The sequence below is a fragment of the Ovis aries genome, chromosome 19, assembly GCF_016772045.2.
Source record: "Ovis aries strain OAR_USU_Benz2616 breed Rambouillet chromosome 19, ARS-UI_Ramb_v3.0, whole genome shotgun sequence".
In the NCBI taxonomy this organism is placed as follows: Eukaryota; Metazoa; Chordata; class Mammalia; order Artiodactyla; family Bovidae; genus Ovis; species Ovis aries.
In genome coordinates this window covers 42,539,706-42,559,494 of record NC_056072.1, presented here as the reverse complement: position 1 = coordinate 42,559,494, position 19,789 = coordinate 42,539,706, and the positions used below count along the sequence as shown (strand labels likewise).

General features: G+C 37.3%; 1 protein-coding gene across 13 annotated transcripts in view; it reads right to left on the bottom strand.

Moving 5' to 3' along the window:
* The window catches only part of CFAP20DC (CFAP20 domain containing), a 260,347-nt gene that overhangs the window by 158,303 nt on the left and 82,255 nt on the right, over nt 1-19,789 (bottom strand). For all 13 annotated transcript variants that reach the window (XM_012099769.5, XM_042235990.2, XM_012099779.5 and 10 more), the window contains one exon: nt 10,972-11,086. In XM_012099769.5, the coding sequence (XP_011955159.1) occupies nt 10,972-11,086 (115 nt within the window). The remainder of the gene's footprint in view (nt 1-10,971; nt 11,087-19,789) is intronic.

The following is a 19,789-nucleotide window of genomic DNA, read 5'->3' as shown; positions in this document are numbered from 1 at the left end:
AACATTTTGATTACTATAACCTTATATGAAGTTTTGAAATCATGAGATATAAATTATAAATTTTACTTTTTGAAAAGGTTTTGGCTATTCTTGGACCTATGAATTTCTATGTAAATTTAAGAAGTAGCTTATTAAATTCTGAAAAAAAAAAAAAAGAAAAAGAAGCAGCCTGCTGGAATTGTAATTGGGATCAGACTGAATCTACAGATTTACTGAAAAAGTATTGGCATCTTAACAAATACAGTCTTCTCATTCATTAACAACGTGCTCCCATTTATTTAGGTCTTCATTTTCTCTAAGCAATGTTTTATAGTTTTCAATGTAAAAGGCTAACATATATTTTGTTAAACTTACTCTTGAATATTTTTGACATTGTTGTAAATGTCTTTAAAATTTATAGAGTTTTCAATTGTTCCTTGCTATGAATACATCTATATAGAAATATAAAATTGATTTTGGTATACTGACATTGTGTTCTGGGACCCTGTTAAACTCACCTATTTTAACAAGGTTTTGTTTGTTTTTTGTAGGTTCCCTAGAATTTTCTACAAGATGGTTATGTTTTCTGCAAAGACAGAAATTTTTACTTATTTTTCAATCTGTATGCTGTAAAATTTCTCTTTGTTATCTTATTGCACTTGCTGGGTGGACTCTGAATACAATGCTGATCAGAAGTTGTCAGATTGGATATCTTTGACTTGTTCCCCATCTGAGGAGTAAGTACTCAATATTTCATCATTAAATATGATTGAATTGTAGGTTTTTATAGTGGTCTTTGATCAAGCTGAACAAGTTTCCTTCTGGTAACAGTTTGATGTGAGCCATCATAATGGCTGATGAATTTTCATCAATTGATTTTTCGACATTCACTGAGATGATTTTATAGTTTTTCCCTTTATTCTGTTAACATGATAAATTACACTGACTAATTATCAAATTGTAAGATTAACCTTGAATTCTTGGATAAACACTACTTGGTCATGATGTTAAGGATCCATATGTCTATGTTCACGAGTGATGATGATTTATAGTTCTCTTTTGGGAATTACATTTCCTGGTTTTGGTATAAGAATTATGCTAGGAGAAGGCAATGGCAACCCACTCCAGTGTTCTTGCCTGGAGAATCCCAGGGACGGGGGAGCCTGGTGGGCTGCCATCTATGGGGTCGCACAGAGTTAGACATGACTGAAGTGACTTAGCAGCAGCAGCAGCAGCCTTATTTTATTAAGTGAACTGGAAAATGTTCTTTCTCCCTTATTATCTAAGAGCATTATTTTTCCTCAAATGTTTGGTGAGACTTACCTATAAATCTATGTGAACCTGGATTTTCTTTGTGGCAATGTTTTAAATTACAGATTCAATTCCTAAATATAGATATAAGGCCACTCAGATTTTCTATTTCTTTTAGTATCAGTTTTAGCAATCGTTTCTTTGAAAAAATTTTCCTACTTCATCTAAATCGTCAAATTTTTTAGCGTAACACTGTTCACACATGCATGTGTGCTCAGTCGCCTCAGTCATGTCTGATTCTTTGTGACCCTATGGATAGTAGCCTGCCAGGCTCCTGTGTTAAATGGATTCTCCAGGCAGGAATACTGGAGTGGGTTGCCATGCCCTACTTCAGGAGATCTTCCCAACCCAGGAATTGAACCTACATCTCCTGTACTGCAGGAGGATTCTTTTACCCAGGGAGCCACCTGGGAAGTTTAAAATTGTTCATAATATTTCCTCATTTTCCTTTTCCTTTACATCTCGTCTTCATACTAACATTGTGTGTGTGTGGTCTTTCTTTTGCTTGATTAGTCTAGGTTTATCACTTACTAAATAGTTTTTAAAAATCCACACCTGGTTTTATTGATTTTTTTCTCCACTGTCCATTTTCCATTTTATTGACTTACTCTCTTGATTACCTCTTTCTTAATACTTTAGATACCTCTAATGCATCTCACAAATTTTGGTATGCTTTAACTACTAGTTAAAATTAGTAAAATATCAGTTAAATTATTTTCTAATATTCCCTGTAATTTTTGCTTACCTATAGGTTGTTTAGAAGTATGTTGCTTTATTTTCAAGTACTTGGGGATTTCCAATTACCTTTTTTGTTATTAACTTTAATAACCGCAGAACATACTTTGTATAATTTCAGTCTTTTTAACTTTGCTAAGAATAAAACAGCCTAATATATCATATATATTGGTGGAAATTCAATGTGCATTTGAACACAGTGTTACTCTGCACCTGTTTGAGTAAACATTCTAGAAATGTCATAGAAGTCAGGTTGATTGATAGCATTTTTCAAGTTTATTGATTTTCTGTCAATTTCTGAGAGGAGAGTGTTGAAATCTTCATCTATAATTGAGCATTTCTCTTTCTTCAGTTCTGTTAGTTTTTGCTTCGTACAATTTCAAGCACTGTTATGAGGTGTGTACTTATTCAGGATTGTTCTATCTTCTACATGATTTGCTCCCCTTATCCTTATGTCCTTATGTTCCATGTCCAGTTCTAACTGTTGCTTCTTGACCTACACACAGATTTCTCAGGAGGCAGGCCAGGTGGTCTGGTAATACCATCTCTTCAAGAATTTTCCACAGTCTGCTGTGATCTGCACAGTCAAAGGCTTTGGCGTAGTTAATAAAGCAGAAGTAGATGTTTTTCTGGAACTCTCGTGCTTTTCTGATGATCCAACAGGTGTTGGCCATTTGATCTCTGGTTCCTCTGCCTTTTCTAAATCCAGCTTGAAAATCTGGAAGTTCACGGTTCACATACTGTTGAAGCCTGGCTTGGAGAATTTTGAGCATTACTTTGCTAGCATGTGAGATGAGAGCAATTGTGTGGTAGTTTGAGCATTCTTTTGCATTGCCTTTCTTTGGAATTGGAAAGAAAACTGACCTTTTCCAGTCCTGTGGCCACTGCTGAGTTTTCCAAATTTGCTGGCATGTTGAGCATCATCTTTCAGGATTTGAAATAGCTCAACTGGAATTCCATCACCTCCACTAGCTTTGTTCATAGTGATGCTTCATAAGGCCCACTTAACTTTGCATTCCAGGATGTCTGGCTCTAGGTGAGTGATCACACTATCATGGTTATCTGGGTCATGAAGATCTTTTTTTGTATAGTTCTTCTGTGTATTGTTGGCACCTCTTCTTAATATCTTCTGCTTCTGTTAGGTCCATACCATTTCTGTCTTTTATTGTGCCCATCTTTGCATGAAATATTCCGTTGGTATCTCTAATTTTCTTGAAGAGATCTCTGGTCTATCCCATTCTATTGTTTCCCTCTATTTCTCTGCATTGATCCCTGAGGAAGGCTTTCTTATCTCTCCTTGCTACTCTTTGGAACTCTACATTCAAATGGTACATTTTTCCTTTTCTCCTTTGCCTTTTGCTTCTCTTCTTTTCATAGCTGTAAGGCCTCCTCAGAAAACCATTTTCCTTTTTGCATTGCTTTTTCTTGGGATGGTCTTGATCACTGCCTCCTGTACAATGTCACAAACTTCCATCCATAGTTCTTCAGGCACTCTGTCTATCAGATCAGAATCTGATATAATCTGTTTGTCACTTGCACCGTATAATTGTAAGGGATTTGATTTACGTCATACCTGAATGGTTTTCCATACTTTCTTCAATTTAAGTCTGAATTTGACAATAAGGAGTTCATGATCTGAGCCACAGTCAGCTCCTGGTCTTGTTTTTGCTGACTGTATAGAGCTTCTCCATCTTTGGCTACAAAGAATATAATCAACCTGATTTTGGTGTTGACCATCTGGTGATGTCCATGTGTAGTCTTCTCTTGTATTGTTGGAAGAGGGTGTTTGCTATGACCAATGTGTTCTCTTGGCAAAACTGTTAGCCTTTGCCCTGCTTCGTTTTGTACTCTAAGGCTATATTTGCCTGTTACTCCAGTATGTCTTGACTTACTTTTGCATTCGAGTCAGCTATAATGAAAAGGACATCTTTTGGGGGTGTTAGTTCTAGAAAGTCTTGTAGGTCTTCATAGAACCATTCAACTTCAGCTTCTTCAGCGTTACTGGTTGTGGCATAGACTTGGATTACTGTGATACTGAATGGTTTGCTTTGGAAATGAACAGAGATCATTCTGTCATTTTTGAGACTGCACCCAAGAATTGCATTTCGGACTCTTTTGTTGACTATGAAGGCTACTTCATAAATAAAATTTAAAATCCGCTTTTAAAGAGCCATAGATATTTTGTTGATATTTAAATTTAAATTTTCAGATTTTCGCTGATTCCTAAAATGTTGATGGTCACTCTTGCCATCTCCTGTTTGACCACTTCCAATTTGCCTTGATTCACGGACCTAACATTCCAGGTTCCTATGCAATACTGTGCTTTACAGCATCCGACTTTACTTCCATTGCCAGTGACATTGCCATCCACAACTGGGCACTGTTTTTGCTTTGACTCCGTCTCTTCATTCTTTCTGGAGTTATTTCTCCACTCTTCTCCAGTAGCATATTTGGCACCCACCGACCTGGGGAATTCATCTTTCAGTGTCATTATCTTTTTGCCTTTTCATATTGTTCATTGGGTTCTCAAGGCAAGAATGCTGAAATGCCATTCCCTTCTCCAGAGGACTACGTTTTGTCACAACTCTCCATCATGACCTATTCATCTTGCGTGGCCCTACTCAGCATGGCTCATAGTTTCATTGAGTTGGACAAGACTGTGGTCCATGTGATCTGATTAGTTTTCTGTGACTGTGGTTTTCATTCTGTCTGCCCTCTGAGGGATAAGGATAAGAGGCTTATGAAAGCTTCCTGATGGGAGAGACTGACTGTGGGGGAAACGGGGTCTTGTTTCACAAGACATTTACCCTGTTGGTTAACACAACTACTTTGCCAATTCCAAGTGCCAGAGTAATTCGGTACCATTTTCTCCCCCCCCCCTTTTTTTTTCTCACTGATTTAACTCCTGAAGTATCTTTTATATGTCTTTCTCCTCTACTTCCTTGCTACTATACTCATTTTCAGGTTAATTATGTCTCACCTGGACTTTGAACAGACTTTTAATTGGTCTTTCTGCCTCCAGCTATTTTTATTCTGACAATGTACTCATTTTCCAGAACACAGATGACATCATGAAACTTCTCCATGTTAACATTTAAAAGAAATCTCTAGTGGACTAAAAAACAAACTTTTTAATATGGCTTTTAAGGCTCTTCATGGTTTATTTCATCCACCATTCTTTTCCAGCATTTTGAGTCTGTACATTCTCATTATATATCCCAGTTAAGGGATCACACATGACATGAACCTCCATGCTTTCATTTGTATGGATTCACAATTTAGCTCCAGTATCTCCACTTAGAACAAGCTCTAACTTAGCTAGGCAAGTCTGATATTTCCTTTTACCAGCATTCCCCACCTAAGACTAGTTTGGTGTTAACACAGCCCATCCTCATTAACTGTTTATACGTTTGCCTCCTCTGCCTACTATAATCTCCTTGATGAAAAGACTGTGCTTCATTCACCTTTGGATTCCTTTCACTTGTCACAGACCTTGGCCTATAGAAGGGGCTCAACAGACATCTCTTCACTGAAACAAACTGCAAATTTAGACTTTTATTATGATAACATATTCACAAATTATAAAACATTGATTCAGGTCAAGAGAAAATAGTAAAATGGTAATAAGTATGAACTAACATTAACTAAAGCACTTACTATGAGCTTGGCATGGTTCTAAGTAGTAACTCATTTAATACCAGCAACTCTATAAAGCAGATTCTGTAGTTGCCATGACCTAACCTATGAGGAAATTGAAGCACAGAGAGATATCGGACTTGTCCAGGGGCCCAAAGACAGGAAGTGACAACTAGGAGTCAAACCCCCTACAATCTAGCTCTGGAGGCCCACACTTTAATAATACCTGCCTGTTCATGTGATTTGAAAAGAGAATGATCCTTATACTAGGTAATCATTCATTTCTCAGAACAAACATTTTTGTGTGTAGTTGTTCCCACTACACATAACCATTCAGGGTCAGCAGAGAAAAGTATGAAGGTGCTCTTCTTTTCCCAAATCTCTTCAACAACCATACTAGACAGGTGAATAGAGTGAAAAATAGATAATAAATGATTTACACATCAAAACATTTAAAAACTGTCAAATTTAAGTACCATAAATACTATTTAGGATTCTAGGTTAAAATGATCTTATTGAGAAGCCATTCTCTAATTATATATTGAATATACATCTAAAAAATCTGTCTCCCCCTTTCTCTGTTCATTCATTGACACTCATGAAATTAAATACTGTTGAGAATGAAAAAATTTCTGAATAATTGGCTCTATGGGAAAAATAATCTTTAAGGGAAAATTTTAAAAACAATAAGCCACACTTCCAGTTTATAATAAAATCTGTAACATATTCCATCAGAGTTGTGGTACAAGAAAATACAACTCCTAAAGAGTAATTCTATCTATTTAAATGACAAACAGTGGGTGTTTGAGTGGTAAAAATTACTAAAAGAATTTGGTGTTGTAATTTATCATACTACTTTGTTATATCACCAATGAAAGATTCATTTTCAGCAGTATCTCATCCCCAGACTTCCTTTTCAAATAGAATTAAATTCACTGTACATTAATACATACTTTGGTGGCAAGACATTGATGTTCATCTGATACCATAACCAACTAATTGAAATTATATTAAAGAAGAAGTAAGATTGATTTCAGTGAGTCCTGACTAAGTGGCTACCTCCACTGTTTAATAGGATGGTTATTAACTTTTAAAATTGCTCTTGTCATTGAAAACCTAAATTAAAAGTATAAAGTGTTATAAGCTAAATGTTAAGATGAATCCATCATAATTAAGAATAACATGAAAAATAAAATTTTTTATTAGGGTGAACATTCTACAGTAACTGGAACAGTATGTAGCCTCTAAATAAATATTCATGTTGGTGTGGCTATAAAAATATCAACTCTATTTGCTGTCTCTGGTTATGTGAAGGCTTTAGCTAAGGAACCAAGGAAAACTGGACCATTTGGCAATCTCCTCAAAATTAGGGGTTGCAAACTATAGGTGAGGGGGGCCAGGTAGGTCACTTAAATGAGTGAAACAGAAAAGCTCTGATCGTACCCACATTCTTAGAATGGAGAAGATTAAACTTCATAGGAGAACTTGCAGTTGCCACTCAGCTCTGACTTCCTGATGTTCAAGAAAGCAGAGTCAGTTAATGTCTGCTTTAAAAAAGAGGTCAGAAATTTTATGTGAAATTGCCTGATTTAAAATGTCAGCTGAAATGCTTTTAAAATACTGTATTTTGAAGTTTATCAACAAAATATCTATGGCTCTTTAAAAGCAGATAAAAGTGACAAGTGCTTTGGTAAAAAGCAGAGAACTGGGGCCAATATAACATCAATGCCAGGGAGAACCCTAGTCATGGCATTTTGAATGAATGGAGTGCTCTATGACACCTTACTGCTCTCTGCGGAAATTTCCCTTAAAACATGACTCAGTTTTGATTCAATAAGGACTCATTTGGAACAGACTATGTTAGTAGTGGGAAGGGAACACCCTCTACTGCTGTAGCATCTCCTGGATGGGGTTGGGGTGGGTGGTGATGAGGAAAAATGAGATAAAGTTTTAGAATCGAGTTTCTTAATAGTTGCTTGAATACTCCTGGATGTTTATAGAACAGGTAAGCACATCACAAAGCTTATACAATTTGTCCATGATAAACTCATTATTTTATGTTCCAAGTTAGTAGGCATATTAGGACCTTCGATTGTTCAACAGTTACTAAGCACTTAATATGTTCTACACACATAAGGACTAGGGATAAAAGCCAGATGAGATATGCTGACAGTCTCAAGGGGTAGACAGACAAGTAAACACAGAATTAAAGTGCTGGGTGAACAAGTGTTATAAGAATTATGAATCTGTGGATGGTAATGATGATAACTGTACCTAAAAATGTCTAGTCAACAGAGGGGAAACCATGGAGGGCTTCCTGGAAGATGTAGAACCTAAAGAGCAAACAGGAGATAAAATCCTTATCTAAAGTTTGGCCTATGTGTGTAGATTATAATTATGTACAGAATGATTGCTTCAGATTTCAAAGCCATATTCAAAAACTTCAGTTAGTTAACTGACAAGGGTGACTGAAGTCACAAAAGCGAGGTAATGACAATCCTGATTTATTAACCATACACAGAATAATGTATGGGTCTTACATATGATTTAACTCTTGGAAACTACCTAACACTGAACTTTAAACAATCTTAGATGAATAAGGAAATCATACCCAAATATAAGACAACGGATATAATTTCATTTGTAAGGCACTAAAGCATTTCCTAGGGCTTCCCTGGTGGTGCAGAGGTTAAAGTGTCTGCCTGCAATGTGGGAGACCTCGGTTCGATCCCTAGGTCAGGAAGATCCCCTGGAGAAGGAAATGGCAACCCACTCCAGTATTCTTACCTGGAGAATACCATGGACGGAGGAGCTTTCCTTAATGTCTTAAGCATTAAGCACTTCCTTAATGTCTTAAATAGTTTAACCTTAATAACTGAAGTATTTGCATTTAATCTTTTGCATTTGTGAATGTTTAACATACAATGAATTAAAATAATTCTATAAACAGAAACCATCAATTTATTCCATAGTCCAGCTCTATGGGTTACTGGGTTCAGTCTCCAAGATTTCTCAGACTCAAAACCTTAGTTATCTTTGATTCCTCCCCTTTCCCTATTTATACCCACTTTAGCATCAAGCCCAGTGGATCTGCCTACTAAAAACAATGGTCAGGATGCTCCCATGTCTCCACCTTCCATTTGTTCAGCGCACTGCACTGAGTCATACATCAAAACTTGTTAATGAAGTTATTTATGGCCTCTTGATAGCCACATTTCCAAATATTTTCACATACTGACTTTCTCTTAGCAAAACTTTGTTGGTTTTGATACACTTTACTCTGCCTCATGCTTCACATCACTTTCTTATTGTGGCCCTGCCTCCTTCATGCATTCTTCTTCCTTTGCCCATCCCTTTTCCTGGGCAAGTCCTTGCATTTCCTCCTCTAGCCTCTTTTATTGTTGCTGCTGCCATTCTCTACTCTCTTTGCAGGCAATTTTATCCATTCTCATGATTTTAGGTGCCACTTGTATGCTGAGTTCAGTTCAGTTCAGTCACTCAGTCATGTCTGACTCTATGTGACCCCATAGCCTGCAGCACGCCAGGCTTCCTTGTTCATCACCAACTCCTGGAGGTTACTCAAACTCATGTCCATCAACTTGGTGATGTCATGGAACCATCTCATCCTTTGTCGTGCTCTTCTCCTCCCACCTTCAATCTTTCCCAGCATCAGGGTCTTTTCCAATGAGTCAGTTCTTCACATCAGGTGGCCAAAGTATTGGGGTTTCAGCTTCAGCATCAGTCTTTCCAATGAATGAAAGTGAAGTTGTTCAGTCGTGTCCGACTCTCTGCGACCCCATGGACTGTAGCCTATCACACTCCTCCATCCATGGGATTTTCCAGGCAAGAATACTGGAGTGGGTTGCCATTTCCTTCTCCAGATCTTCCCGAGCCAGGGATTGAACCCGGGTCTCCCGCATCGTAGGCAGACGCTTTATCGTCTGAGCCACCAGGGAAGCCCTTCTAATGAATATTCAGGACTGATTTCCTTCAGGATGGACTGGTTGGATCTCCTTGCAGTCCAAGGGACTCTCAAGAGTCTTCTCCAACACCACAGTTCAAAAGCATCAATTCTTTAGCGCTCAGCTTTCTTTATGGTCCAACTTTCACATCTACACATGACTAACTGGAAAAGCCATAGCCTTGACTAGACGGACCTTTGTTGACAAAGTAATGTCTCTGCTTTTTAATATGCTATCTAGGTTCGTCATAACTTTCCTTCCAAGGAGTAAGCGTCTTTTAATTTCATGGCTGCAATCACCATCTACAGTGATTTTGGAGCCCAGAAAAATAAAATCTGACACTATTTCCACTGTTTCCCCATCTATTTCCACTGTTTCCCCATCTATTCCCCATGAAGTGATGGGAGAGGATGCCATGATCTTCGTTTTCTGAATGTTGAGCTTTAAGCCAACTTTTTCACTCTCCTCTTTCACTTTCATCAAGAGGCTCTTTAGTTCTTCACTTTCTGCCATAAGGGTGGTGTCATCTGCATATCTGAGGTTATTAATATTTTTCCCGGCAATCTTAATTCCAGCCTGTGCTTCTTCCAGCCCAGCGTTTCTCATGATGTACTCTGCATAGAAGTTAAATAAGCAGGGTGACAATATATAGCCTTGACGTACTCCTTTTCCTATTTGGAACCAGTCTGTTGTTCCATGTCCAGTTCTAACTGTTGCTTCCTGACCTGCATACAGGTTTCTCAAGAGGCAGGTCAGGTGGTCTGGTATTCCCATCTCTTTCAGAATTTTCCACAGTTTATTGTGATCCACACAGTCAAAGGCTTTGGCATAGTCAATAAAGCAGAACTAGATGTTTTTCTGAAACTCTCTTGCTTTTTTGATGATCCAGTGGATGTTGGCAATCTGATCTCTGGTTTCTCTGTCTTTTCTAAAACCAGCTTGGACATCTGGAAGTTCACGGTTCACGTATTGCTGAAGCCTGGCTTGGAGAATTTTGAGCATTACTTTACTACCGTGTGAGATGAGTGCAATTGTGCAACTGTGAACCCTTTTCTTTTCCTGCAGTCAGATCAATTTCCATCCCTTTCACTGTACCAATAGCACATTCTCTCTCTACTGTGCTTCTTATCACAGTTTTGGTGATACTCTAGATATTCAAACAATTATATTTTTCCACCTCAGAAATCTGAAGCTCTTTCACTGGAGGGAAGAGAATACACTTTTTAATGTATATTCATTTTTAATACACTCATGTAACCTAACAAATGCTTCATATAGACAGCAGGCCCAGAATTAATATTTACTGAAATAAATTTAATATTTTAAGCAATATTCATGTGACACTTACAATTCTGCGCTTGATCATGAAGAGTGGGATTTTTGCATGAAGAGGGGTTGAAGACAATTCCTTATGGACTGTAGATAAATACAATCTTCTTTTTATGTTCCTCAAATCAGTAATTCTGAAAAAAGAGAGAGAAGATGAAAAGATTCCCATCAATATAATAACCATTTTTTTGGATAATCATCAAACTGATGTAACCTATCATATAGGCCCTTTTCAACAGGGAGATCAAATGCAGAATTTAAAAATTGCCTTTTTCTTTGAAGAAGTAATAAAATGTCTTCCTTACATTCAAAGCGCACACATACTTGAGTGTATAAATTCACTTAATATGCTAATTTATTTCAGTACTCTACCCTATATTACTAGTTTTCCAGCGTATGAAAAAATTCAATTTGTATGAACTGAGAAGCTGCTAGCCTTTAATAACCATGCTTGTTCCAGCCCCTTAAGCTTGTGTTATCTTGGGACATACTGTCACCTACTAAATAGGAAACCATTATGGGTTTCTTTTCCTAAAAATTCACCTGTCATTTTATATAGGCTCTTGGCCTGCTTAGAGACAGACACAAAACACTGAATGTCGGTTTCACTTTCCAAGCACATATCTTCAAGCCAGAATTATAATACACAAGTTTATTGCTCACTAGTCAGGTCAACCCACAGTGATACCAAGGACACTGAATCTGAACATCTTTAATAGATTTAGACCACAGCTATGATCACAGAGATTAGGTTTGCTTCAAACTGATAGAGGCTCATTTTTATGTTCTGCTTCTTTTAGGTCTCAGAGGTAACAGAGCAGGCTTAAAATAGCCAAACCTGTTTCAGGGTGCTATACTGAAGTATTGATGCTTCCTTAAAAACTGTCTTTTTATTCTCCAATAATAGTGGTATTTACCCTATTTTTGAGCAACTTTGTCTGGGTGCACTAACTGCAAATTTTCTACAATTAGCAATTCCTCAAGAAGACATTTCATTCAAATATACTGCTACCAATATTTACAGTGTAATTAACTATAGTGTAAATAACACAGGCTTTTCCAGACCTACCCCTTGCCTCCCCTTCCCACTTTTCTAATCTTATTAAAACTATCACTGAACAATGTTAAAAAATAGGTACAATAAATATTAGGAGAAATGATTTCAGAATATTCCCCAGACCTAAAAATTCTACCCTACCTGCACTAAACAATACCATAAATTCATTTAAAAAGCAATAAAACCTTTCAAGTCATTGTCAGAGTTAAGGTTTAAAATGTAAAAGTGTTAACACTACTGAGGTTTTACCCTTACAGAGATAAGAAAATGTAGAATATCTGCCCTAAGGTGCCATATTCAAAGTGGGATATACACTTGGAGTGGAGGCAAAAAATATTAGATCACCTTTCATACCAGCCTTTTAAAGTATATTTATGTAACTTTCATTACATACATAGTATAGCAATATGTTTATATATATTTGAAATAATAAATGTATCCATACGGTTGGTTAGTGTGCTCAAACATTTTACCATAGGATTCAGGATCCAATATGTTTGTAAGGCATTGTCAAAAGGGCTGCTATTAACTCTCTTCAGTAGCAAGTACTGATTAGGAAATGAAAGACTATACATACAGCAATTTTGCAAAGAAAATGAGAACAAAAAATTCCCTTGAATCAAACAAAATGTTTGATTGCCATCAACCAAAAACTTATTTGAGACACCATTTTATTAAGATTTGCTTTGCTTGTAGGGATAAGACTACGTCATTTTTATTTGAAGAGGTATGGACCAAACTCCAAAGAGAGGACTATCTGAGTATACTCCCACTTCATCAACAGATGGAACAATAGGAACTTTCATTCATTCATTCACTTTTTCAACCAATATTCCCTGAGCCAAGCCAACATCCTAGGTATACATTGGGGAATACAACAGTGAAAAAAATCAGGATCTCGACCTTCCCAGAGCTTCTGCTGCTGCTGCTAAGTCGCTTCAGTTGTGTCCGATTCTGTGCGACCCCACAGACGGCAGCCTACCAGGCTCCCCCATCCCTGGGATTCTCCAGGCAAGAACACTGGAGTGGGTTGCCAGTTCCTTCTCCAATGTATGAAAGTGAAAGGTGAAAGTGAAGTCGCTCAGTCCTGTCCAACTCTTAGTGATCCCATGGACTGCAGCCTACCAGGCTCCTCTGCCCACGGGATTTTCCAGGCAAGAGCTTCTAGTCCAGTGGAAAAGGCAGGTAAAAAAAGTATAATGAGACAAAACAAATGCAAGTTATCCCAAATGCAATGAAGGAGAAAAAAAAAAAGAGACTGAACTAGAAAATATCAAGAAATAAACTACTTCAGACGGTAAAGTCAGCAGGACTAGGACTTAATACATAAGAGAGAGACATGAGATAGAAAGGAGAGGTAATAGACAAAATCATGCTGGGGCTTTATGCTAAGGTAAGGAGTTTATAATAATGTATTGTGCACAACAGGAGCCTACAAGAGGGTGAACATTCTACCATGCATGATGAACAGATATCATAAAGATAAACAGATATGGTCTCTATTTATTGGGGTAAGATTTGTATAACTGAAATGTACAGATTTTAGTGTTCAATCTCATTTATGTATATGTTTTGTGTGTTTATATATATATAAACTGAGTATTTTCTTGCATGTTATCGTAATGGTATCTTTTTATTTGGAAATAATCTCTAAGTTAGAGAAAAGTATCAAGAATAGAACACAGAAGACTCATATATGCTTTATCTAGATTAGCTTATTGCTTAATGATGAGTTTTAATTAGCAGAAGTTTTTAATTTTCATGATGTCCAGTTGATCATTATTTATAGAGGTGCTTTCTGTCTTAAAAAATCCTCACCTACTCCAAAGTTGTGAAAGTACTTTTCTGTTTCCTTTCACATCTTTATAGCTTCAGTTTCTACATTTAGCCTACGATTTATCTCACAGCAAGTTCTCTGTATTGTGTGAGGTACTGGGTATGATTCTTTCCTTTCTGTATGTTTATCCAGCTGTCCTACCATCATTTATTAAAGACTTCTTTACTCACTGAAATGTCTTGGTGCTTTGCTGAAACTCAATCGAGTATAAATATGTATGTGGGTGTATTTCTGGACTCTTTACTCCATATTAATCCATTTGCTTCATTTACCCATTCTTACACCAATGTCACACTGCTTTCATTACTGTAGATTCACAGTAAGTCTTAAAACTAGGTAAAGAAACTCTTCAAGTTGGTTTTGTCTAAGATCTGTTTGGCCTTTGCTTTTCCATACAGATTTTAAGATCCTCTTATTTTCTGCTAAAAAAATAATAGTTATTGAGAGTTTTAACTGGATTGTGTTGAATCTATTGATCAATTTAAGGAGAACTATATTGAGTCTTTCAATCTATTTGCATGATATCTCTCTCCGTTTATTTGGGCCTTGTTTAATTTGTTTCACAATGCTTTCAGTTCAGTTCAGTCACTCAGTCGTGTCTGACTCTTTGCAATCCCATGGACTGATGCACGCCAGGCCTCCCTGTCCATCACCAACTCCCAGAGCCTACTCAAACTCATGTCCATTGAGTCAGTGATGCCATCCAACCATTTCATCTTCTGTCATCCCCTTCTCCTCCCGCCTTCAATCTTTCCCAGCATCAGGCTCTTTTCAAATAAGTCAGCTCTTCGCATCAGGTGGCCAAAGTATTGGAGTTTCAGCTTCAACATCAGTCCTTCCAATGAATCTTCAGGACTGATTTCCTTTAGGATGGACTGGGTGGATCTCCTTGCAGTCCAAGGGACTCTCAAGAGTTTTCTCCAACACCACAGTTCAAAAGCATCAATTTTTCGGTGCTCGGCTTTCTTTATGGTCCAACTCTCACATCCATACATGACTACTGGAAAAATCATAGCCTTGACTAAACGACCCTGTTGGCAAACTAATGCCTCTGCTTTTTAATATGCTGTCTAGGTTGGTCATAATCTTTCTTCCAAGGAGTAAGCGTCTTTTAATTTCATGGCTGCAATCACCACCTGGAGTGATTTTGGAGCCCAGAAAAATAAAGTCAGCCACTGTTTCCCCATCTATTTGCCATGAAGTGATGGGACTGGATGCCATGATCTTAGTTTTCTGAATGTTGAGCTTTGAGCTTTAAGCCAACTTTTTCACTCTCCTCTTCCACTTTAGTTCTTCACTTTCTGCCATAAGGGTGGTATCATCTGAGGTTATTGATATTTCTCCTGGCAATCTTGATTACAGCTTGTGCTCCTTCCAGCCCAGCGTTTCTCATGATGTACTCTGCATATAAGTAAAATAAGCAGGATACTATATAGAAATACCATTGAGTTTTGTATATAGACCTTGTCTCCTATGACCTTATTTAATTCACTCATGAGTTTTAGTAACGGTTTGCTAGGTCTCTGAGAATTTTCTACATATACAACCATGTCTTCAGTAAATAAAGATTTCAACTTTTGTTTTTATCAATTTTTATACCTTTTATTTATTTTTTCTGGCATTACTGTCTTGGTTAGGATCTCCACAATATACAGAACAGAAGTGACGAGAGTATAAGATCTTGCCCTGTTCTTTATCATAAGGGGAAAATGTTCACTAAGTTTCTACTAAATATGATTTTAGATGCAGGTTTCTTTTATCAGAGAAACTTTTCTTCTATTTCTAGTTTTTCGAGACTTTTTAAATCATGAAAAGGTGTAGAATTTTGTAAAATGTTTTTTTCTGTATTGATAAATGATCCTATTATCTTTCTCCTTGATTCTGTCTATATGCTGAATTATGGTGATTGCTTTTCAAATGTGGAACCAACCTTATATTCTGGGTATAAGTTTCAATTGTGCTAGCATTTCTGTTGAGGATTTTTACACTTATGTTCATGAGGGACACTGGTACATAATTTTCTTAAAATATCTATGTCAGGTTTTGATAACAGAGTTTAATTCCAGAAAGTGATTTGGAAAGTGTTTCCTCCTCTATTATCTAAAAATGTTTATTTTTTTAAAATATAAATTTATCTATTTTAATTGGAGGTTAATTACTTTACAATATTTTATTGCTTTTGCCATACATCAACATGTATCCGCCACAGGTATACACATGTTCCCCATCCTGAACCCCCCTCCTTCCTTCCTCCCCGTACCATCTCTCTGGGTCATCTCAGTGCACCAGCCCTGAGCATCCAATATCATGCATCGAACCTGGACTGGAAATTCGTTTCATATATGATATTATACATGTTTCAATGCCATTCTCCCAAATCATCCCACCCTTACCCTCTCCCACAGAGTCCAAAAGACTGTTCTATATATCTGTGTCTCTTTTGCTGTCTCACACACAGGGTTATTGTTACCATCTTTCTAAATTCCATATATACGCATTAGTATACTGTATTGGTATTTTCTTTTCTGGCTTACTTCACTCTGTATAATCGGCTCCAGTTCTATCCATCTCATCAGAACTGATTCAAATGTATTCTTTTTAACGGCTGAGTAATACTCCATTGTGTATATGTACTGCAGCTTTCTTATCCATTCATCTGCTGATGGACATCTAGGTGGCTTCCATGTCCTGGCTATTATAAACAGTGCTGTGATGAACATTGGGGTACACGTGTCTCTTTCAATGCTGCTGATTATTCTTTAATGCTAAGTTGCTCAGTAGCTTCCGACTCTTTGCAACCCCATGGACTGAAGCTTGCTAGGCTCCTCTGTCCATGGAACTCTCCAGGAAAGAATACTGGAGTGGGTTGCCATTTCCTTCTACAGGAGAACTTCCCAACCCAGGAATCAAACCCAGGTCTCCTGTATTACAGGCAGATTCTTTACCATCTGTGCCTGTAGTTTTCTTTCTAGGAAGATTAAGGTTATACTTCAATTTAATAGGTTTACAGGGCTACTCAGATTTCCAATTTTTCTTGTTTCAGTTTTGGTAAGTTGCAATTTTCATTTAAGATTGTTGACTGTATTATGATAAATTCCTTTTTTGTAAGATCAGTAGGATCTGTAGTGGTATCCCCTCTCATTCCTGACACTGGTAATTTGTGACTTCTCTCTTTTTAAGTACATCAATCTTGTTGTGGTTTACCAACTCCATTTTTTTAAAAGAAACAATTTTTGCTGTTGAAAAACTTTTCTGTCTTTTCAATTTTCCTGCTTCCTGATCTTATTTTTATAATTTCTTTCCTTCTACTTATTTTGGATTTAATTTGTTCTTTTTTCCCATTAGCTTCCTAGGATGGAAAGTTAGATAATTAATTTTAGACCTTTCTCTTTTCTCATGCAGGCATTTAAAATGACAAGCTTTCCTCTAAGCATTATCACAGCTGCATCCCACAAATTCTGATTATGTTGTATTGTAACTTTTATTCAGTTTGAAATATTTTCTAATTTTCATATGATTTTTTTCTTTGAATCTTGGATTACTTAGAAATGTGCTATTCAATTTCCAAACAGTACAGTATTTTCTTCCCTATATATTTAATTACTATTGATTTTTAATTTAATCCCACTGTGATCAGAAAACATACCTGATAAAATCTGCTTTTCATCAAAAAAAAAAAAAAACTAAGACATTGTATGACCCAACATAAGACTGGTGAATGGTCCATATGCATTTGAATTTAATGCTAACATTTAAAAATTTTAAACCATTAAAAACTATTTTCCCTTAAGTCTAGTCTATATTGATTTGTCATCTACTGCTTTTTTTTATAACATTTCTTCGTACTTCTGGGCAGTTGTAGCATCTGAATCACAATTTTCCTCTACTGTCATCATTCTGGGTGACTTTATAGAGAACAAGTTTTAATCTAAACCTAAACCTCTTCCACAATGACAACCAATATTTTTATTCCATTTAGTGACTTAGATGAACAGTCCTACTCTGTAGCCCAGCATCACTAATAATGACTCAACTTCAAAGTCTTCTATTCAAATTTTCCTCCTGATTCATTAATTAATTCAACTAACATTCAGTCAATGCCTTAGAGGTATAGAACAAGGTACTAGAGATATGGAAGTAGCTAAGAGATGGAAATGTACTCTGGAGGGAGTGTGGGGAAAACAACTATTCTTAAGTAGCTGTTCTTAGCACATCCACAGACGTTCTCTTATTAAGTCTCACATCAATTCTTCACTACAGGTAGTATATTCATCGTCCATTTTGTAGGTGAGGAAACTAGATTCTAGACACTAAGACATCAAATTGATCTCTGCAGCTGCAGCTGACACCAGAGGTGGATCCAGAGGACACATGATGGGACACTGGAGTGGGCTGCCACAATGACAATACCGGCACTCTCACTTCTACTTAAACATACTCCATTCTTTTGTATTTTCCAAGCCTTTGCTTATGCATTTCCCTTGGAAAGTACCTTCTCTTATTATGTCACCTGAACTATATTCATCCATCACAGTTTGGGTTAGATATGCCACCTACTCCTTGAAAACATCTTGGATCTCCAAATTAAAAATAATCACTTTTATTTTCTTACTTCCTACAGCATGTTTTCAACCTTATAACTGAACTTTTTCCACCCCTCCTTGGTGCTCTTAGGTCAGTAACTATAGTCAACTTTATGAGTCGTCATGTCTAAAGAAAGGCAATGCCAAAGAATGCTCAAACTACCACACAATTGCACTCATCTCACACGCTAGTAAAATAATGCTCAAAATTCTCCAAGCCAGGCTTCAGCAATACATGAACCGTGAATTTCCAGACGTTCAAGCTGGTTTTAGAAAAGGCAGAGGAACCAGAGATCAAATTTCCAACATCCGCTGCATCATGGAAAAAGCAAGAGAGTTCCAGAAAAACATCTATTTCTGCTTTATTGCCTGTGCCAAAGCCTTTGACTGTGTGGATCACAATAAACTGTGGAAAATTCTGAAAGAGATGGGAATACCAGACCACCTGACCTGCCTCTTGAGAAACCTGTATGCGGGTCAGGAAGCAACAGTTAGAACTGGACATGGAATAACAGACTGGCTTCAAATAGGAAAAGGAGTACGTCAAGGCTGTATATTGTCACCTTGCTTATTTAACTTCTATGCAGAGTACATCATGAGAAACACTGGGATGGAATCAAGATTGCCAGGAGAAATATCAATAACCTCAGATATGCAGATGACATGCATCACTTTCTCTTATGGCAGAAAGTGAAGAGGAACTAAAGGGCCTCTTGATGAAAGTGAAAGAGGAGAGTGAAAAGGTTGGCTTAAAGATCAACATTCAGAAAACTAAGATCATGGCATCCGGTGCCATCACTTCATGGGAAATAGATGGGGAAACAGTGGAAACAGTGTCAGACTTTATTTTGGGGGGCTCCAAAATCACTGCAGATGGTGACTGCAGCCATGAAATTAAAAGACACTCCTTGGAAGGAAAGTTATGACCAACCTAGACAGCATATTAAAAAGCAGAGACATTTCTTTGTCCACAAAGGTCCGTCTAGTCAAGGCTATGGCTTTTCCAGTGGTCTTGTATGGATGTGAAAGTTGGACTATAAGGAAAGCTGAGCGCTGAAGAATTAATGCTTTTGAATTGTGGTGTTGGAGAAGACTGTTGAGAGTCCCTTGGACTGCAAGGAGATCAACCAGTCCAACCTAAAGGAGATCAGTCCTGGGTGTTCACTGGTATGACTGACGCTGAAGATGAAACTCCAATACTCTGGCCACGTGATGTGAAGAGCTGACTCATTTGAAAAGACCCTGATGCTGGGAAAGATTGAGGGCAGGAGGAGAAGGGGACGACAGAGGATGAGATGGTTGGATGGTATCACCGACTCAATGGACATGGGTTTGGGTGGAGGCCGGGAGTTGGTGATGG